This window comes from Cynocephalus volans, chromosome 1 (genome assembly GCF_027409185.1).
Source record: "Cynocephalus volans isolate mCynVol1 chromosome 1, mCynVol1.pri, whole genome shotgun sequence".
Lineage (NCBI taxonomy): Eukaryota > Metazoa > Chordata > Mammalia > Dermoptera > Cynocephalidae > Cynocephalus > Cynocephalus volans.
The window spans coordinates 252,581,716-252,604,871 of record NC_084460.1 but is presented as its reverse complement, the minus strand read 5'-3'; the positions used below and the strand labels follow the sequence as shown (position 1 = coordinate 252,604,871).

General features: G+C 33.9%; 1 protein-coding gene across 1 annotated transcript in view; it reads left to right on the top strand.

Moving 5' to 3' along the window:
• The window catches only part of FSIP2 (fibrous sheath interacting protein 2), a 94,793-nt gene that overhangs the window by 6,020 nt on the left and 65,617 nt on the right, over positions 1 to 23,156 (top strand). Inside the window, exons 6-13 of the mRNA XM_063085975.1 lie at positions 994 to 1,135; positions 1,656 to 1,766; positions 11,000 to 11,120; positions 13,655 to 13,741; positions 15,098 to 15,210; positions 16,081 to 16,126; positions 17,266 to 17,369; positions 19,351 to 19,414. Of these exons, the coding sequence (XP_062942045.1) occupies positions 994 to 1,135; positions 1,656 to 1,766; positions 11,000 to 11,120; positions 13,655 to 13,741; positions 15,098 to 15,210; positions 16,081 to 16,126; positions 17,266 to 17,369; positions 19,351 to 19,414 (788 nt within the window). The remainder of the gene's footprint in view (positions 1 to 993; positions 1,136 to 1,655; positions 1,767 to 10,999; positions 11,121 to 13,654; positions 13,742 to 15,097; positions 15,211 to 16,080; positions 16,127 to 17,265; positions 17,370 to 19,350; positions 19,415 to 23,156) is intronic.

The following is a 23,156-nucleotide window of genomic DNA, read 5'->3' as shown; positions in this document are numbered from 1 at the left end:
AGAGGAAGAAAAGGAGATGTACAGGAATTGGGAACCTTGGTTCCAAGATTATGAAGAGAAAAATCTATCAAAGAAGTCAGGGTTGCTGGGAGCCCAAGAGCTGAGCAAAACTAACTGAAGAAAAAAAATCAGATCCAAAATCCTTTCTTTAGGAGGGGAAATTATCTATAGCACATGCCTCAAATAATAACAGATTTTTATGATACATCTTTAAGGACTGTCAACATTAAGTCTGAGAAAGTTAGCACAAAGTCAAAAAAAAAAGTTTTGATATAACTTCATCTAATATCAATATGAATTTGCGTTGTCTCTAAAAAACATTTAAGCTCATTCAGATATTATTCACTCACACTCATTTATTACCATTCCATGATCAAGCCCATTTCCTAGGAAGTGAAAGGCTTTTATAGATTTTTTCTTTTTTCCCGTTGCTAGGCGTGAAGGATTGTGCTGCATTACCTCTTTTATATTCTATGGTTTTGTTTCATGGTAGTGCCATAATACATATTGATGTACAAGAGACCCAGGCTATAGATGGGAGAATTGTTCAAGGACTTGTAAATTACAAGGAATCTAGTACCCACTTTTTTCTTAGGAAATTCAAGTGTTCTGTTTTTTCTCCCATATTTGTAGTCACTGCTTCAGTTATTTCAGCCTTCTTTGCAAATTCATACTCTTAAACCTACTTTGCTATGGATGTTTACTGTGCAAAGTGCTTTTAATCAGTTTGCTCCACATTTTACCATTATTTTGGCCATGATAACTGATACTGTTATAGTAGAGAGACTTCAGAATGAGTAAAACATGGTGAGTTGGTGGATCAGGCTGATGTTGAACAAGTCCATGAACAAGACTGATAGAAAACCTTTAAAGTTCCTGTAGTTCAAGAAATGAAAAGCAAGCAAGGAGGTGGTTTGGGAGTATCAAAGCAGATTATGCCACCATAAAGGAAACACCCAATTCACCCTTAATAATATTTGTACTCTTACTCAGATATTTGGATATGATAAGTCGAGAATTAGAACGACTTGAGCGCACAGCAGAAGAGCAACGCCTAATCCTGATGGATAGAGAAGAAAGACAACAGCAGGAACACACAAGAAGAAAACTTAGTCTTCGCAGAAAAATTGAGGAGGTGAGAGATATCAAATTTAAAATACTGAGAGAAAACTTGTGTATAGTTTTTTTTTTTTTTGGTAAATTTTAACTATATCATACTGCTTGAAGTCATTTCAATTCTAAATAATTTACACCCATTAAACTTTCTTCACAGCTATAATATACAAGTTAGTACATGAAATAATGAGGCAGATACCACAAAATAGATATATGAACCTGTTTCTGCTTTTAAAGAGCAATTTGACAAAGTTACTAGACACTATTTAACTCGCCTATAGCCTCAACATGGAGAGGAAAATTTTTAAATTTAGCTTTAGTAAAAAGTAATCATACCTGCATTCCTAATAGGAGTGTAACAAAAAATCCCATTCTAAAGCCAATGCATGACTTTCAGTATGCTTGACCTGATTTCTGTTAGACCCTTGATGTTTCTAATTTACTTCTTGGTGGAACAAAATACAATTAATTATTAATTATTAAGTATTAATTATTGTGAGGGGAACACACACTGAGTATAGTAATATTGTGCTGTCCAGGAATGGAAGACAAAAGAGATGTTACTTCTGACAAAGATTGGAGAAGATGTTAAAAGACAACAGAGGATAGAAGAACAACGGCGTAAAAGCAGAGAGGAGAGTCATAGGAAGGTAGGGGGAGCTTTAACCTCTAACTTGGGCTGTTTGAAGAGAAGGTTTTGTTAGTTTTGATTTTTCAAAGTAAAAATTACTTTGTGAGTTGATTTTGGGCCAGTTACCCCAAAGGATATGCGTTATTCAAAACTGAAAGCTATGAACATTTTTAATATTGTATTTTGACCATAATATAAAAAGTACTGCCTTATTATTGATATAACTACTTTTGGCTTTCTCTTTATACCATGAACTATACTTGTAGTTCCTATAAAAACTTAACCAATTAAGTTTTTCTTAGAACTGGAAATTCTTGGTAAAAGTTCTCCATTTTTCCCCACCAGTTAATTTTATTGAACTTAATTGTTTTTAACTGTAATAATATATAATATTTTGGGATTTAGAATATAAATAAGGACAAAGAAAAAGAGAAAACATCTGTAATTCCACCACAACTCTATTAACTTTTTAGTGCATTAACAACTTTCTATGTCAATAAATTTAAACTAAAATTATAAGTAACAACTTTAGGTAGGTTATTATTGACAAACCCAGGTGTGAGAGTGTGAGATTTACATTGTTTGGTTTGTAATACATATACCATTGCCATATACCATTATATACTAATTTTGTAAAGATATTGGGAATTGAAGTATGTATATCTTTAATTGTACGCTTGTTACATGTACCTTTTTATATTGTTTGAGTCTCAATGCTCATATGGTAGACTCAGCTTATTCTAACATACTGTAATTATTATTTTCTAATATTCAATTTTCACCTCTTTTTCTCAGTGGAAGGTCTCTTCAAGTTGGCCTCTTGTTTTTGCTTTGAAAGTGCATACCTCTAAAAGTTATCTTTGTTTCTTAGGAGCAATAAAATGCCCAGGGTTTTCTCTCTCTCTCTCTCTCTCTCTCTCTCTCTCTCTCTCTGTCTCTTTACTTATTCCTGATGTCAATTACTATTCGAGGAGTCCTGATTAATTTTAGTCAAGACTAATGCAATGGTTCAAAATATGAGAGTGCCAATTAGACATGGCCACTGATTGTAGTCATGGTAACACCACAGGCTGTCTGAGCTATTTAGTGGCAGAACCATTTGAACTATCGGTATTTCCAATGGAGTTATTCTAAAATTAGTTTTTTTGTGTGTCTTGTTTTAACATAAGAGATTTACGGTTTGTTTGGGTGTTTCCTAATGTCATGTCTTATGATTTCAAATTTGACATTATATTTATTTTTACTCCAAATTATGTGCTTATATTATAGAGTTTAGATTTTACCCTTAACATCTTTATCAAAAATCATTTGTGTAGGTTTTTTTTGATTCTTTCCTGTTCTTTGACTTTTTGTTTACTATACTGTTTTGATTATTGTACCTTTAATAATTCTTTAAATCAGTTGTGCTAGACTTTCAAGTTTGTTCTTCTATTTCAGTTGTTTTGGCTAATCTAAGCCTTTTGCATTTCCATATAAATTTTATAATCACCTTACCAATTTCTATCAAAAAGTGTTGCTGAGAATTTGATTAGACTTGTATTAACTTTAGAGATCAGTTTGGACTCAATTGACCTCTTGAAAATATTATCTTCTGACTCATGAACCAGATAGGGCTCTACATTTATTTTTGTCTCCTTAATTTCTATTATTAATGTTATGTAGTTTGCAGGGTACAGTTCTTAAATATCCTTTGATAGATTCATCCCTAGGTATTCATAGTTTTTATGCATTTATAATTTTAATTTTTCAATTTCAAATTTTGGTTATTTGATTTAGTATATAGAAAAACAAAATCAATTATTAGTTACAGTAGTTTTTTTTCCTAGATTCCAATTGATATTCTATATAGATAACTATGTTTTCTGCGAATAAACTCGGTTTTATTTATTCCTATGTGAATGCCTTTTGTTTCTTTTTCTTGCATGATTGCACTGAATAGAACCTCTAGTGTAAAGTTAAACAGAAGCAATAATAGTGGCTATCTTTGTCTTGTTACTAATCTCAGAGGGAAAGCATTAACTATGTCATTATTAATTACAAAGTTAGCTGTGTTTTTTTCACAGATGCCCTTCAGCAGGTTGAGGAAATTCTCTTCTGCTAGTTTGTTGAGAATTTTTATCAGTAATGAATATCAGCTTTCATCAATGTTTTCTTCTGTGGTTTTATTGAATTATTATGTGACGAGTATAGTGAGTGTGCCAGACCCTCCTGGGTACACATAGTCCTACACGTCTCTGGTAAACTTGTCTAGATCCACCTACCCTAGAGGGGAAGTTTTGGAAAGCCCACCCACCTCCCCCGGGAACACAGATACCTTCCCAACTTGGGGAGACCATTGGAGTCTCCCACCACAGCAGAAAGGTTGCAGGAGTGTACCAGTCCTGTGTGCCCACAGCCTCAACAATCCTCCCCAGTATCACCCACTCCAGCAAGAAACTCCTGAGGATCCCACCCTCTAGGCCATAAAGGTACCCACAACTCCAAGACTGAATAAAGTTGAAGAAGTCACATGAAGACTACACTTCCATACTCACCCAGAACCAAACCTAAACTCCCAGCTTGACTGTCAATATACAGCACTTCTGCAGGAAAGAATTTCTCCCTTCAAAAACTACTCCAAAAATTAGAAGAAGCACTGCCCCACCAGATGCTCAGACATCAACACAGAAACATGAGAAGCATGAAACAACAAGGAAACATGACAGCCCCAAAGGAAGACAATAATTCTCCAATACCAGACCCCAAATAATAGGAAACATATGAAGTGCCTAAAAGAAATTCCAAACAATAATCTTTAGGAAACTCAACAAAGTGCAAAAAAATATAATGAAGTCAGAAAAACATTCCAGGACCTGAAAGAAAAATTCAACAAGAGATATCATAACAAAGAATCAAACAGAAATCCTGGAACTGAAGAATTTATTCAATGAAATAAAAAATACAACTGAGAGCTTAAGCAACAGGCCAGACTAGAACAAGCAGAAAAAAGAATTTCTGAGCTTGAAGACAGTCCTTTTGAATTAACCCACTAGGAGAAAGAGAGAGAGAAAGAGAGAGAGAGAGAGGAGAATTTTAAAAAGTGAAGAAAGCCTATGACATCTATCAGACAACTGTAAGTGAACAAACATTCCTATTATGGGTGTTCTGGAAAGGGAAGAAAAAGAAAAGACACTGAAAACCTATTTAACAAAATAACAACTGAAAATTTCCCAAGCATTCAGAGAGATACAGTTTTCCAGAAGCAAGAGGCTCAAAGATTCCCAAACAGACTCAACTCAAAAAAGTCTTCCCTGAAATCACATTATAGTGAAATTGTCAAAAGTCAAACGCAAAGAGAGAATTCTAAAAACAGCAGGAGAAAATCATCAAGTTACCTATAAGGGAATCCTCTTCAAACTGACAGTAGTCTTCTCATCAGAAACCTTAAAAGCCAGGAGAGAGTAGGAAGTTATATTCAAAATGCTTAAAGAAAAAGGAAAAACAAAACAAAACAAAACAAAAAAACCCCACCTCTGCCAGCCAAGAATGCTATACTCAGCAAAGTTATCCTTCGGAAATGAAGGAAAAATAGTGTATTTCCCAGACAAACAAAATTTATGGGAATTCACCATCACCAGACTGGCCCTACAAAAAATCCTCAAGGGAGTCCTACATCTGGAATCAAAAGGGCGATAACTACCATTGTGAATACATGAGAAAGAATAAAACCCACCAGTACAGCAGATATGCATATGAGAAAGAAAAGGAAACTATATATGACAAACTCATAGCTAACATCATCCTGAATGGGAAGAAGTTGAAAGCTTTTCCTCTAACAACAGGAAAAAGACAAGGGAGCCCACTCTCACCACTCCTATTTAACATAATGTTAGAAGTTCTAGCCAGAGCAATTAGGCAAGATATGGGAATAAAGGGCATTGAAATTGGCAAAGAGGAAGTTAAATTGTCCCTATTTGCAGATGACGTGGTTTTATATACAGAAAAATGTAAAGACTTCACCATAAAATTCTTACAACTGATAAATAAATTCAGTAAAGTTGCAGGATGCAAAATCAATATACAAAAATCAATAGTGTTTGTATACACCAACAACAAACTACTTGGAAAAGAAATCAAGAAAGCAATCCCAGATGCAGTAGTTACAAAAAAAAAAAAAAAAAAAAAAAAAGAAGAAGAAGAAAGCAGAAAAGAAGAAAGAAGAATGAAAAGAAAAAGAAGAAAAAGAAATAATCTAGGAATAAATTTAACCAAAGAGGTGAAATAGTTTTACAATGAAAACTGCAAAACACTGATAAAAGAAATTAAAGAGGACATTCTATGCTCATGGATTGGTAGAATTAATGTGAAAATATCCGTACTGCTCAAAGTGATCTACAGATTCAATGCAATTCCTATCAAAATACCAATAATATTCTTCACAGAAATAGAAAAAACAATTCTAAAATTCATATGGAACAACAAAAGACCTTGAATAGCCAAAGCAATCCTGAGTAATAAGAATGAAGCAGGAATCATTACACTACCTGACTTCAAAATATACTACAAAGCTTAGTAACCAAAACAGTACAGTACTTGGCATTAAAACAGACACATGGACCTATGGAACAGAATAGAGAACCCAGAAATAAATTCATGTACGTACAGCCAACTGATCTTTGACAAATGCACCAAAAACACACTGGGGAAAGGATGGCCTCTTCAATAAATGGTGCTCAGAAAACTAGATATCTGTGTGTAGAAGAATGAAACTAGACCCCCTTCTCTCAATGTGTAAAAGATCAACTCAAGATGAATTGAAGACTTAAATGTAAGATCTGAAACTATAAAAATTCTAGAATAAAACACAGGGAAATGCCCTAGGACATAGGACTGAGAAAATTTTATGAATAAGACCTCAAAAGCTCAGGCAACAAAAGCAAAGATAAGAGAATGTGATTGTGTTAGTCCATTTCTGTTGCTTATAACAGAATTCCTGGAACTGGGTAAATTATTAAAAAAATGAAATTTATTACTTACAGTGTCCTTTTAAATATATTGAGACATTTTATCATCTTTAAATATGATCATTCTTAGTCAATTAAAATGTACAATTTAAAAAATTTGTATTCTACTGTTGTTGTGTGGAGTATTTATAAATGTTCATTAGATATCAAGTTCATTGGTAGAGCTGTTCAGATCTTCTGAATTATAGCTCAATTTTTGAGAGAAATTTATTAAAGTCTCTAACTCTATTTTTAGATTTGTCTATTTCTTCTTGCATTTACATGAGTTTTTGTTTTATTTATTTGAATCTTGGTTATCAGGTGCATAAATGGTTAGGAATGTTTGGTTTATCATTATGCAAATACCTTCTTTTTCCCTGGTAATATTCTTTGCTCTGATATTACCTTGTGTATTATTAATATTGCCTCTCCAGCTTTCTTTCAATTAATGTTAGCATAACAAATCATTTTTCTTTTTTTACATTTAAGACCTTATTTGGATCTTTGTTTTTAGTTTTTTATTTTATTTTATTGATTATGCACATTCATGGGATACAAAGCTGACCGCCACCACATGTGCCCAGGATGTAATGGTGAGATCAATAGTATCAGGATGCCCATTACCACAAATTGTGATTATTCCCCAAATCCCCCACCCAACTAATCCCCAACCTCCCTCCCCCCACCCCCCTCACTCCCCCAGCAACCCTATGTATGCTCTCTCCCTCTACAAGTCCAGTGCACCACTGCGGTCTTTCTTTTCTTCCTACTTTCTCTCTTAGCTTCCACTTATGAGTGAGGTCATGTGGTGTTTTTCCCTCTGTGCCTGGCTTATTTCACTTAACATAATCTTCACCAAGCTCATCCATGTTTCTGAAAATGGCAGAGTTTCATTCTCTTTGTGGCAGAGTAGTATTCTATGGTTTATATATACCACATTTTCCTTATCCAGTCTTCTGTCAATGGACACTTAGGCTGCTTCCATATCTTGGCTATTGTAAATAGAGCTGCAATAAACATGGGAGTGCAGGTATCCCTTCAACATGATGATTTCCATTCCTTTGGGTATGTACCCGCAAGTGGGATTGCTGTATTGTATGATAGATCTATCTATAGCTGTTTGGAAGCTTCCATATTGTTTTCCATGGCTGTGCTAATTTACGGTCCTGCCAGCAGTGCATGAGTGTTCCCTTCTCTCCACATCCTTGCCAGCATTTGTTATTCTCATCTTTTTGATAATTTCCAGTCTAAGGGATGAGATGGTATCTCAGTGTGGTTTTAATTTGCATTTCCCTGATAATTAGTGATGTTGAGCATTTTTTTTAAGTACCTGTTGGCCGTTTGTATGTCTTCTTTTGAAAAATGTCTATTCAGCTCCTTTACCCATTTTTTAATTTGGTTATTTGTTTTTTTACTGTTAAGTTGTTTGAGTTACTTATATATTCTGGATATTAAATCCTTGTCAGATGTATAGTTTGAAAATGTTTTCTCCTGTTCTGTATGTTGTCATTTCACTCTGTTGATTGTTTCCTTTGCTGTGCAGAAGCCTTTTAGTTTTATATAATCTCATTTATTGATTTTTTTTCTTTTGTTGCTTGTGCTTTGGGGCTCTTGTTCATAAAGTCTTTGCTCAGTTCTACTTCCTGAAGTGTTTCCCCTATATTTTCCCTTGAATCTATAGATCACTTTTGGTAGTATGGACATGGTCAGAGTGTTAATTCTTCCAACCCAAGAGCATGGAATATCTTCCCATCTTTTTATGTCTTATTTAATTTCTTTCAGTAGTGATTTGTAGTTCTCATTGTAGAGATCTTTCATCTCCTTGGTTAAATTAATTCCTAGGTTTTTTTTTTTTTTTTTTTGATGGCTATTGGAAATGGGCTTGCTGTCTTGATTTCACTTTTTGTTAGTTCATTATTCAAAAATATAAACACAACTGATTTGGGGGCATTAACTTTGTGTCCTGCAACCTTACTGAAATTATTAATCAGCTCTAAGAGTTTTTTGATAGAATCTTTAGGTTTTTCTATATGTAAGATCATGTCATATGCAAATAGGGAAAATTGACTTTGTCTTTTACAATCTGGATGTTCTTTATTTCTTTTTTTTTTTTTTTTTTTTTTTTTGTCTTTTTTCGCGACCGGCACTCAGCCAGTGAGTGCACCGGCCATTCCTATATAGGATCCAAACCTGCGGAGGGAGCGTCGCCGCGCTGCTAGCGCAGCACGCTACCGAGTGCGCCACGGGCTCGGCCCTGGATGTCCTTTATTTCTTTCTCTTACCTGACTTCTCTGTGTAGTACTTCCAATATTATATTAAATAGTAGAGATGAGAGTGGACATCCTTCTCTTGTTCCTGTTCTTAAGGAAAAAGTCTTCAGTTTTTCACCATTCAAGACGATATTGGCTGTGGGCTTGTCTTTGATGGCTTTTACTGTGTTGAGATACTTTCCTTCTATACCTAATTTGCTGAGAGTCTTTATCTGAAGGGATATTGAATTTTGTTGAATGCTTTTTCTGCATCTATAGATAAAATCATATGGTTTTTTGTCTTTGAGTTTGTTGATGTGGTGTATCACATTTATTGACTTGTGTATGTTGAACCATTGTTGCATCTCTGAAATGAATCCCACTTGATCATGGTGTATAACTTTTTTTATGTGTTGCTGTATCCTGATTGCTAGTATTTTATTGAGGATTTTTGCATCTATGTTCATCAGAGACATTGGTCTGCAGTTTTCTTTTCTATGTAATATAACTTTTTTTCCCCTGGAAATGTTTAAAATCTTCATCACTGACTTTGAGAAATTGTATTATTGTATGTCTTGGTGAAATTTTCTTTTTTTTTTTTTTCTGTGCATTTTTTTGGAGGGGGGACTCCTGAACCTATGAGTTTATGGTTTTTTGTTTTTTTGTTTTTTTTTTTTTGTCAATTTTAGGACATTTTGGGTCATTATTATCAAATATTTATTCTATCTTCTTTTTCCTCTCTATAGGTATATAGTCTACTTGAAGTTGTCCCTCATCTCACTGAAACTCTTTTCATTTTTCCCATTATTTTTCTCTCTCAGTGTTTCTTTTCAGAAGGTTTCTGATGCTGAATTCACAGTAACTAATCTCTTCTGCAATGTCTACTTTGCCATTAACATATCCATTGTATTACTCATATCACATATTATAAAATTGACTTTGGTCATTTTTATGTGTTCCATGTCTCCTCTTTACTATGTAAACATACAGAATTCAGTTATATTAACTATAGTAATATTCTTGTCTTTAATTCTAACATTTGTGTCGTATCTGGGTCTATTTTAATTGATTTATTTACTTCTTTTTATGGGTCAAATTTTGCTGCTTCCTTACATGACTGATTTTTTTGATTGGATGCCAGATATTGTGAATTTTACTTCATGTACTGAATATTTTTATATTCCTGTAAATATTCTTTAGGGTTTTTTTTGGATGTAGATAATTTATTTGAAAACAGTTTGATCATGCAGGTCTTGCTATTTAAGATTTGTTCAATGAGGCCAGAACCATGTTTAATCCGGAACTGTTATTCCCTACTACTGAGACAAGACCCATCTTAGTACTCTACCTAATGCCCTGTGACTCATGAAGTTTTTCTGTATGGCTGGTAAGATAATACATAATTTCGATCCCTAGGTGGGTGCCAAGCACTGTTCTCTCTAATCCTTTAGGATGGTCCTTTCTGTCGTCTTGGGTAGTTTCCTTACATGCATGTGTTGAACCATTTTCTTGCTGAATATTCCACTTAACCCTCTGAGGATCTATGGGTTATTTTTCTGTGTAGTAATCTCCTATCTGGTGCACCCAGAGTTAATACTAGCCCAGAAATTCACAAAGGGAAGTTATATTTCATGTGTTATGTTTTGTTTACCTATGGTGGACCTGAATGGCTTTTGGTTAGCCACTCAGGAATATCCCAATTGAAGATGATTGAGAAATTGCTTAAACTTACTAGGATAGCTATGGATAAGAGACCCTATCTGATCAGAAACTGGACTAGCTCTTTGAAGGTGTCCAGTGAGTAAATTGCATCTGAGTGTTAAATATATTCTTCATGTTTGATCACAAATAGAAATTTATCCCTTATTACCCTCCCATTTTTGTATTCAGTGCAACTTTATAAGTCACAAGACAAGAATGATGTCCATTTTTAATACACTGTCAAATTTTAAATATATTTTCGTTGTGTATTTCTTAACAGAAAGTTGATAATATCCAATATATTTTCTTTAATATTTCAGAAACAAGCACTTCTAGAGAAAAAAATGGCTTATCATTTACAAAAAATGCAAGATACTGGCTTTAAAGGAGAAGATATTGGAAAAAATACATTTGAATACAGAGGACAAGATGGAACCTACTGTGAACGTGAGAACATTAAAAGATGATATAGCTAAATAAGAAATGATTATCTGCATAAAATCCTTTGTAATACTCCGTGTGTTTACACTCGCTATCCACTTTCTGCCAGCCATTGTTTTAGGCATATCCCCGTTATAGTTCAAGTTGGAAAGTAGACACGTATGAAAATTATAACAAATCTAAACAATCTTATCAAGTGGCTCGGGAGAAAATCTTGCCTGTACTGCATTTCTTACCAACTTTACTATATTAAAATAATGCATTTGTTATTAATGAAACTTGAAAAACTTGTATGTAAGACAATTGCTCTTATACAACATCATGGTGTTCTACTGGTGTTCTATCTATGTTGCCAACCATTCAGAGCAGACAGTACCAGGAAAAAAAAAGAAGGAAGAGAAAATGGGATGGAGGAAGTAGGGAAGGAGGGGACAGAAGGAAAAGAGAAAGAAATGAAGAAAGTTTAAAAGGAGAAACACAGAGCCACAATTTTGCTATGTCCAATCTCTCCCAGCTTCCTTTTAATCATAACATTATAAAATTATAGTGAGTTTTTCCTATCTGATATTAGCTAAAGTTTCATGGCCAGAATGCAAAAATGTAGACTTGTTTTAATTATCTGTGGCTATGTAGTAACAGGAAAGAACATGATTATCTCCATTCAGCTATCAACACAGTGCGCCATCAATCCTATTTCTGCCCCATCAACCCTATTTATAGGTAAGAGCCTACCTGTGTCACTCTAGGAGATTACTAACTAGTCTCTGTTGGCTCTTATTTTTACCTACCTCAAGTTCATTGTGTGTACTTCTGCCTAATTATACTTAGAACTCTGTTCTGATGGTTTCTTCTCCTGCCTTCAAAACTGTTACCCATTAAGTAAAGCTCAGACTACTAAGCAAATTCGTCAGCATCTAGAGTCCAGTCCTAACCTGTTTAACTTTATTTCACACTACATCCTTGAAGAAAACAGCTAATCTAAGGGTGATGGGCACAGGCTCTGGAACCAGACTGCTGAAGTTCAAGTCCTACTTTATTATTTTCTAGCCATGTAAGTGGCTTGGGCAAATTATTTAACCTTTCTGAGTCAGTTTTATCATCTGAAAACAATGATAATACTCCTAAATAATTCCTATAAAGAGCCCAAAAGTTCTAGAACATAGTAAGCATTTCATTTATTTTATTGTTCAATCAAATGAGATTACTGACCATTTCTAAAACACAGGTTAACTTTCCTACTTCTGTGCTTCTCTTTATCCACATTTCTCAGCCTATAATGACCTGCCCACTGTCTCCATCTATCAAAAGTCTATAATTCTTTAAGTCCCACTGGAAATTACACTCTATAACATCTTTCTTAATAATCCCTAATTGGAAGATCCCTCTCCTTTGAATCTGTTTAGTAGTTCGTACCATTCTTTATACACTTATATTCTTCCTACTGTCTTAATCACTCATGATAGTAAACACCCAACTTTGTGTTTCACAGAGCACCAAGTGAAATATATGTACTAAATACATGTTTGCTAAATGGATTAATTCAATGTATTTATTTTTATCGAGGCAATGATAGTAATATCATGCCTCAGATAAAAAAAAGTAACTTTAGTTACATTTAGTTACATTCCTGTATCTTCACTTTCTCATGTGGTATGAAAAGAGTTTCAAGTAGATACCTTAAGCATTTGTTACCTAAAATCCTCTTTTGAAGAAGTAGAATATAAATGAATTTAATTTATATTAACAAAGTAACAGAAGAATAAATATGCCTATTTTATAAATGAAATCCAATTATACCACTATAGTAACATTTTCATCTTCCAACAAGTAAACAACTTCCAGAGGGACAGAGAGAAAAGAGAGAGAAAGGGAATATCAGAAGAAACTGTTCCAGTGATCAGTGAGTGGAGAGACAGATTACTTTCTCACATTTTACATCTCTAATGAAAACCCATTGAGCACACGTGCAATGAGGATCCTCTGCCCACCTAAATAGTTAGAAAAAAAAAACTATAATTACCTCTATCACAAAGAAGGGATATATGGAGATAGGTATATATATATATATATATATATATATATATATATATAAATATATAAGGGTACTTCAAAAAGCTTATGGAAAGATTTATATTACTTATTCATATGAACTTTTTGAAGTATTTGCTTATGCCTGGCTATAAAGCACATCCAAGAACTGCAGTAGTCACTGTGGGCTGGTGGGTCTTTAGTCCAGTCACTATGTTTCTCCACAGAGAGGAAATGATATGTTCCAGAGGAACCAGGTGCAGATTTTCCTTTCTGCCAGAAGAAAATTCTCTTCCTTCAAATATATCTTTTAACTTGAAGGGATAATATTTCAAGAATAATTGTCCTTTCTCCCATCTCACATTTCTCCAGTTGATCCTCAAAATCTTACATGTAGATTAGCCTATGGCTCTCCTACTCTTGGGCATGAAAGGATAAATAGTTTATCTTGGGTAATTCTGTCATCACCATTATTAAAAATAAATATTTTGTTATATATCTTTAAGCTTCTGCAAAGAAGAAAAAGAAGAATTCTGGTGATATAAAGTTAGTTTATCCTGTTGGTGACCAGAAGGCATATAAAGGAGCACATGGTAATTGGATATTGTGTTAGAAATATTAACTACTAAATAGTAATTTGGGGAAAGACTGAGTTTGATGATGGCTTTTTTCACTTAATTACAGATAAAATCCTCTGTTCTTTTTTGTCAAATGACTGATTTAGAGTGATGCTTACCCACTGCGCAGCCTCAATGGCTTTCAGAATTTGATCCCTAGGTTATTGATTTAGTGTTTTGAACTTGACATACTATCATTTTAGAAAAACTAAATGAAGGGTCTGTTGCTAGTAAATTTAAAATACAGGATACCTAAAAATTGTAAAATAATTTATAATGCTCAAAATTATTTTACAAAACTGAATCCTTCATGTCAGAAATTAAATACATTAGCTCCAGAGCCACTGTGAACCTTATAGAAATATCACTTTATTATTTCTTATCTCATACTATGTCAATTCATATCCATTTGAGTTCAGTAGATTAGACCGAGCCCAAATAACAACATAAACATTCTCTAATAGTACACTAACAAAAGCATAAGACTATTCAAAGCTGAACAATATGACTCCCTTCTCATTATTACATGTCAGAGAAAAAATTAAAGTGTTAAATACCTTTGTCCTTAACAGTTAAAATCTAAAGAAAATAAAGTCCAAAATCTTCCCTCCCTGAGTATTCAATTTCCTTAGTCTCATCAACACACAGAAACCTAGAGAGAGACAGGTGCCTTAGCCTGAGCTATCTTCACCTTCAGGATCACTGAGGTTGAGTTAATTCAACTCTAAACTTCATGGGTCGCATTTTAAAAGTTGAACAGTTTTTACAATACACCAAAGGGTAATTACAACATGTACAATTATGGCAACACCAGACCCATGACTACTAAATGTAGACAATAAAATCAAATCCTCCATTTCTAAAGCAGTTATCTCAAGCAAAGCAAAACTGGAAGAAATCCAAATGTTCATCAACAGATAAGAGTATTAAAAAATTACATATCCATGCAACGAAATACTTCTTCCAAATAAAAAGGAACAAACTTTGAAACATATAGCAACATTATGTTGAGTGAAAGAAGCCAGGCAAATCAAAAGTGCACACTATATTATTCCATTCATATAAAATTCTAGAAAAAGCAAACAAACTAAGCTTGAGAGGTACAGATCACTGTCTGGGAATGGGAATAGAGAGATGGATGGATTCCAAAGATGTATAAGAAAATTTTTAGGAGTAATCAAAATGTTATCTTGATTGCTGTGATGGTTTCACAGTTGTATATATGTTTCAAAATTAATTAAATATAAATCAGTACAATTTATTGTACCTCATTTACACTTCAATAAAGTTGTTTAAAAAAACTAGAGTTTCTCTTTCATTTACTTTTAGGAGCAAATGCAGCAAATGCTGTTCATCAATCTCAGTGTAGCTCAAAGAATGTTTTGAAAAAATCAATAACTTCAGTTTATCAGCGAGATGTACAGGATAATGGTACAGAACAAAAGGTATAAAATTATATTTTAAACTTTTATACAGTGCTTATTAATTTATCTATTTAACTTTACTTCTATAAGCTATCTCCTTCACTAGCATGGTACTGATTGATTAGAGATACTGAGTTCTATTCATGAGACCCGATCTCCTTCCTAGGCAGAGAAGGTGTTGAGTCAGCTTTGTAATAAATGCACTATGCAATTTAGCAGAAACTAATCCAAATAGACATTTAGCAATTATAATGAAAACAATGGCTAGGTATTTATTAAGTGCATGCTATTGACTAGGCACTGTGCTAAGCCAAGAGGAAGAAAAATGAGGAAATAAATTGGGTCACGTAGAATACCAAGATGAATAAGACACAATCATTTCCCTTGAGGACTCATTGTCTAGTGGGGTAACAAACACAGAAAAAAATGTTATTACAATAAAATAAGTCTAAAATGATTAATTTTATTTCCGTTCAAAGCAGTGTTTTCAATAAGCATTACATTGGATTGTATTAGATATGAATGGGTTGAATTGGATATCTCTGAGACAAATTGAATGACTCTAAACTGTTTAAAAACAACCATTGAATGGATTACCATGCCTTTAAACAAAATATGGACTATTGGAGTAGGAGTAAGTTTGTACATTACTGCACAGTAAGCTCGGATGGTTTTGATCTATTAAAATTTGAGATCCTGTGAAAGGTACCCTAAGAGATTCATAATATGTATTGTCCCTGAAGCAATTTTTATGATAGAGTTAGGAGGTAAAATGGGGAAAAAAAAATCTTTATTTATTTGGTTAATTGATAGAGAGGGCAAATCTCTTTAGGAAGTACAGTAACTAATGATACTAATGAATGTTTTTCTCTTTAACGTTGTACCATACAGAGAGATGGAGTAATAAGTAAAAAATCAAGTATTTTTGATAATAAAGGTAAGAAAATAAAAAAGTATTTATAATTTCATTATTAGGTGCATAATTACAGTTTCATCATATAGTTTTAAAATTGTTTTACCTGATTATAAATGTTATGCTGATTCTGAAAATAAAGGATTATATACATTGTTTATGAATATAGATATTATAATTAGCCTATACATTTGAGTGATTGCTGGATGAATGTGCCTTTTGGAATTTGCATAGTGTGGAAAAATTAGGGTCCCTGCTGCAGGTTGCAATAATGAGAACTGTCCCCTGGAATATCCCCATACTTAAATACCATCAATTCCCGACAAACAGTACATCCTATTTCCCATTTCCCCTTAAATGAAATTTTTCCCCTTAAATGAGTTTAATTACCTAAGACTTTTTTTTGCCATTTTAGATTGCTGCAAGTCACTAAAATACTCCTACGCAATCCTACATACACACAGAAAATGCTAGACATCTCCATCCACCTAATGACTACCACAAATACAATACAAAACCAAATTTTTTATCTTCCTAATCCTCCTATTTTTACTGAAGCAAAAAACCTGAACTATCTTTGATTCTTCCTCTTATAGTTCACAACTTCCAGAAAAGTTGCCACTTTCTGTCTAATGTACCTCTTTAATTTATCTTGTCCTCCACTCCTTTCTTTTTCCACAGCTCCTCTCCTTATATCCTCTATTCTTGACTACCGAGTAATGTTTCTGCAATTTTTCCTCTTTTTGATCCACCATGCATTTTTCTGTGACAGCAATCTTCCTAAAACATAGCTTCGTGTATTCCCCTATTCAAGTCATGAGTGGTTTCTCATTGCCTACTGAATGAAAACAGTTAATTCTGGCAGTGGGCTATACTTAGCAGCAGAAGATTAAGTTGGCATAATAAATTAAGAGGTTAAGGATTTCAGATTTGTTTCCGAAGGTAATGGTGAACCACTGAAAATTTGTAGGCAGTGAACATCGAAAAGTCATGCTATTCTTGGAGATAGTTCTTTAATTCAAATAAATCCCTTATTGTGGTAATTCCTGTCATTTGTGGTAGCTCAGCAGGGAGAATATTGGAGCAATCCTATAAGTTAATATTCACCCTTGTTCCAGCAATATTAACTTCTCATATTTAAAGATATCTCTTTTTTTCTCTAGGCGCTATAAACAAGTCAGCTCGAGATTCAATTATTTCAGTTCAAACATCACCCACAAGAAATGTTACCAGATCACGGTCACTTTTGGATCCTCCAAAAGTAGAGGTATGTAATATGTTTTTTTACTCCAAATACAAACAGAATAAATGAGATATGGTCTTATGATCATCACTGGCATACAAAAATGTCATTTTTAAGTGACCATGCAGAACAGCTTTATTCCCTGAAACTAATCATACCGTCATAAGATTTTAATATCCCAAGGGCAGTCTGCCTAAAAAATGTAAGCCACAAGAAGGTAGTTCACAGTATGTACCTGCAGACTTAGAGGAAGTATCAAATTGGACTTCTTTGGTTGGGCTTCTACTAGTATTGATTCAGTACATTTTGATCAGTGATCAGTTACCTGCTGTTGGAAAGTGACCAGCAAAAGTCCGTGTACATAAAATAGGATTTCTCTGTGGGTTGCCAACTTGTTATTGTAGGAATCAAATCTATATCCTTGGTTCCATTATTGGCATGGTATTAACTGTTTGAACTGTGCTAAGGAATTAACATGGTTTAAAATAAATTTCAATAAAGTGGAAATTTACTGAATTATTTCCAAATGAGTTTTCTACGATTAAGGTAGAACATGGCATACTTTTCCATGTCTAATAATGCAGCATAACTGGCAGACTAAATTACACGTAACTCCTAAAAAGTAGTATGCTTACTGAAATATGTTTCTCTGTGGTGCATTTTTATTTTAAACACTTGGCAAGTGTATACTGGCCTTAATTCACTGCTCTAGTATGTCAGTAGCCACATTAAATATGCTAAGAGTCACAAAAAGAAATTTCTTAACATTGTTGACATTTAAAGTGGTCATATTGCTTGACATATTTCAAAAGCTATGCCCTATACTTAGAAGAAGAAAAGAACTTTTTAAAAAACTGTGTCTAAATTTTATTACTGATCTTTTTAGTGTAATGGATGTACTATTAACTTTGCCATCCATATTAATCTCAAATGAGTACCAAATGTCCCCAAATATCTAATTTATAATAAGAATGAGCATTTTTAAGTATTTAAATAGAATGAGCAATTATAAGTATTGTATTCTGTTTTATGGTATACACAGTGTACCACTGTCAGAAAATGTATTTTTGATGGCCTGTTTTCAACTCTCATACCTAGGAAAAAAATCTATTACACTGCTATTAATCTGCTTCCCAGATTATGCTGAATTCTGGGATAAGTCTAGAGAGCCACATCCATGTGGCAATAATTCAGAGAATCTGTTCTCTGCCTTCCAGCTCTACTTAAACTGTACTCCTATTGTTTGCTTTGTTGAAAAACAAACCTTTTTTCCCATTGACTTGATTAACTCGCTTGCTAATCAGATTGTTAACTTTAGGATACCAGTGAGTACTACTGTGCAGAAAAGAGGTAATAACCAAGCTTGATACTGCTTTGGCTGGTGTCTGGGAACTTGACTGGGAAGTTTTCTACACTGATTTGATACTGAAAAGAGTGGTTCACTGTGCCTAGACTGTGCAAACAATGTGATTCTTACTAAATACCCGCTTTTCTTCTGGGAATCTGGAATTTTGGCATGTGCCAAGGTAAAGAGTTCTACATGACCCCACTTCAATAAAAACTTTGAGTGCTGGGTTTCTGTGTTACCGTATTTTTATTGGAGAAAAGAGCACCCTCAAGTGTGTCCTCTCATAGAAAAGAGAGCACAAGGAAGACTGTGCATGGATTTCTCCAGATTTAGCCTGTGTCTTTTTCTCTTACTTAGGCTATTGTGTATCCATTTTACCATAATAAATCTTAGATGTGAGTACAACTATATGCTGATTTCCTAAGTCAGCAAATCACCAGTGTATGGGTGGTCTTGTAGACACCTTCTGATACAGTTACAAACTTTTGAATTTTGTAAATAATAGGTGTAATATGAACATAAAAAATGTGTGCATTTCTTATACATTTAAGAAATTTTCAAAACTTTCAGTTTCTTTATTTTAAATATAGAAATAATTGATGTTAAAATTCTAGAAGAAATCTTTGGGGATCAGTTTTATTTTTCTGAATTATGTAGAAGGAGACAAATGCTGATTGGAATGAAAAACCATCCAAGAGATCAAACTACCTCTATGAATCAGGTAAATATCAGCAACAATTATGAGTAAATCATGCAGCCTATTAATTCATTCTTTCAACTAACATATATCGAGCTTCTGCATTATGCTAGGTATGGTGCTAAGTCCTGAACATATAAAAAGAGAAATCATGATATTTACCTAGGGCTGTTACAGTGTAGTGGGGAGAAAATCATGGCAATAACACAGCCCAATATGAGAAGTGCAGTAATGAAAGTAGGTGTGCATAAAGTCAGAAGAAGTATAGGGAGGACAATGCCTAGGTCTATCTAGGGTCACTAGGGAAGCCTTAAAAGAAGAGACCATACTTGAAACAGGAAGGATGAGAAGGAACTTTTTATTTTCTTATCTTTTTGCTACTTTTATTGAGCTTGTACTAATGTTGACAGCCAAAATTGAAAAACAAAATTGTTAAAGTTTTTATGCCCATACCTTATACTTATTACTTTTTTGCTGTTACAGCAGCTTTTCCAGAACTTATTCATCTTGCATAACTGAAATATTGTACCCCTTGACCAACCTTTCCCCCTACTGTCCTCTCCCCATTCTATTCTCTTTCTATGAGTTTGACATTTTTATGTTCCACATATAAGTGAGATTATGCAGTGTTTATCTTTTTGCATTTGGCTTATTTCACTTAACGTAATGCCCTCCAGGTTCATTTATGTTGTCACAAGTGGCAAAATTTTCTTTTTTTTAAAGGCTGAATAGTATTCTGTTGTACCTATCTAGCTGTCTGTCTGTCTATCTGCATGCATCTTTCTACCTAGACACACAGACATATTTTTATATATTTTAATTTCTGTCTGTGTCAGATATATATACCAAATTTTCTCTATTCTTTCATCCATTGACAGACATTTAAGTTGTTTTCATATCCTGGCTGCTTTGAATAACGCCACAGTGAACAAGGAAGTGCAGATATTTCTTCAGTATACTGATTTTATTTCCTAAGGATGTATAACCAGAAGTGTGGTTGCTGAATCATAAGATAGTTCTATTTTTAGTTTTTTGAGGAACCTACATACTGTTTTCTATAACGGCTGTACTAATTTACCTTTCACCAACAATGTAAGAGTGTTCCCTTTTTTCCATATCCTTGCAGGTACTAGTTACCTTTTGTCTTCTTGATAACAGCCATTCTAACAGGCCTGAGGTGCTATCTCATTGTGGTTTTAATTTGCATGTCCCTGATGATTAGTGATGTTGAGCACCTTTTCATATATCTTTTGGCCATTTGTCTTTTTCTGAGAAATATATTTAGATCTACTCAGGTTGTTTGTTTATTTTTTTTAATCAGCATATTTGGTTTTGTTTGCTGTTGAGTTGTTTGAACTCCTTTTATGTATTTTGGATATTAAGCCTTTATCATATTTGCAGATATACTCTACAATTCTGTAGGTTTCTGTTTCCCTCTTGATTGTTTCTTTTCTGGGCAAAAACTTTTTAGACTGATATAGTCCCCTTTGTCTATTTTTGGTTTTTTGCCTGTGATGTCAGTGTCATATCCAGAAACTTACTGTGAATTTTAATCTGCTTTGATCAATATCTACTGATTTACATGTTAATCATATTTAAAAGTATACTTGAACAGTAAGATATACACTGGTGTTTGACCAAACAATAAGCTCATTAGCTTAGCCAATTTGACAAATGAAATTAACGTTTTCACTCTGTTTATTCTTTTCTCTGATGTACAGAAGTTTTTTAGTGCAATGTAATCCCACTTGTCTATTTTTGATTTTGTTGCCTGTGTTTTGAGAGACAAAGAATTACTTTCCAGACCAATGTCAAGGTTTCCCATATGTTTTCTTCTAGGGTTTTATGGTTTAAAGTCTTTTATTTCAGTCTCTAATCCATTTAATCCATTTTGAGTTGTTTCCTGTAAATTATGATGGTTTTTGTGTTTTTTTTTTTTTTTTGGTATAGCACTTTTTTTTACTGGTTATGAATATTCATGAGATACAAAACTGATTGTCATCCCTCATGCCCAAGATGTGACAGCCAGATCCATACTGACAGCATGCCCGTTACTACAAATTGCGAATATACCCTGTGTCCCCCACCTAATTATCTCCAGCCTTCCTTCCCATGCCCCCCTTCTCCCACTCAACTTTGTATCCCTAGGTATGCTTGCCACCCCTGGATGTCTAGCACACCACTGTGGTCTTTCTTTTCTTCTTTCTTTCTTTCTTAGCTCCCACTTATGAATGAGTACATGTGGTATTTATCCTTCTGTGCTTTGCTTATTTCACTCAACATAAATTTCTTCAAGCTCATCCATGTTGTTGCAATTGAGAGAATTTCATTTTTTTATGGCAGAGCAGTGTTCCACGGTGTATATATACCACATTTTCCTTATCCAATCATCTATCAATGGACATTAAGGTTGGTTCCATATCTTGGCTATTGTTAACAGGGCTGCGATGAATGTGGGAGTGCAAGTATCCCTTCAACATGTGATTTCCATCTGTCTGGGTATATACCCAGAAGTGGGATTGCTGGATCATATGGAAGATCAATCTGTAGTTGTTTGAGAAATCTCCATACTGTTTTCCACAGTGGTTGTACTAATTTACAGTCCCACCAACAGTGCAGGAGTGTTCCCTTCTCTCTACACCCTTGGCAGCATTTGTTATTCTCCATCTTTTTGATTATAGCCAGTCTAACTGGGGTGAGGTGATATCTCAATATGATTTTAATTTGCATTTCCCTGATGACTAGTGATACTGAAGTTTTCTCATGTACCTGTTTGCCATTTATGTCTTCCTTTGAAAAATGTCTATTCAGCTCATTTGACCATTTTTTAATTGGGTTATTTGTTGTTTTACTGGGTAATTGCTTGTATACTATGGATATCAATCCCTTGTCATATGCATAGTTAGCAAAAATTTTCTCCCACTCTGTAGGTTGTGTTTCACTCTGTTCATTGTTTCTTTTGCTGTGCAGAAGCTTTTTAATTTGATATAGTCCCATATGTTTATTTTTGTTGTTGTTGTTGCCTGTGCTTTCAGGCTCATGTTCATAAAATCTGTGCCAAGACCTAGTTCCTGATGTTTTTCACCTATATCTTCCCTTAGTAATTTTGCAGTTTCATGTCTTACACTTAAGTCTTTAATCTATTTTGAGTTGATTTTAGTATATGGTGAGAGATGCTTGTCTAGTTTCATTCTTCTGCATATGGATATACAATTTTCCCAGCACCACTTATTGAAGAGGCAGTCTTTTCCCCAGTGTAGGTTTTTGTTGGCTTTGTCAAATATCAGATAACTGCAAACCTGAGGGATGATTTCTGCATTCTCTATTCTGCTCCACTGGTGTGAGTGTCTATGTATATGCCAGTACCATGATGTTTTGGTTACTATGGCTTTGTAGTATAATTTGAAGTAAGGTAGTGTTATACCTCTGGCTTTATTTTTTTAGCTCAGGATTGCTTTGGCTATTCAGGGTCTTTTGTTGTTCCATATGAGTGTTACGATTATTTTTTCCACTTTTGTGAAGAATGTCATTGGTATTTTGATAGGGATCGCATTGAATCTGTAGATTACTTTGGGTCATATAGACATTTTCACAATGTTAATTCTCCCATTCCAAGAGCATGGGATATCTTTCCATCTTTTTGTGTCTTTAATTTCTTTCAGTAGTGTTTTGTAGTTCTCATTGAAGAGATCTTTCACCTCCTTGGTTAAATTGATACTTAGGTATTTTATTTTTGTGTGTGACTGTTGTAAATGTGCTTACTTTC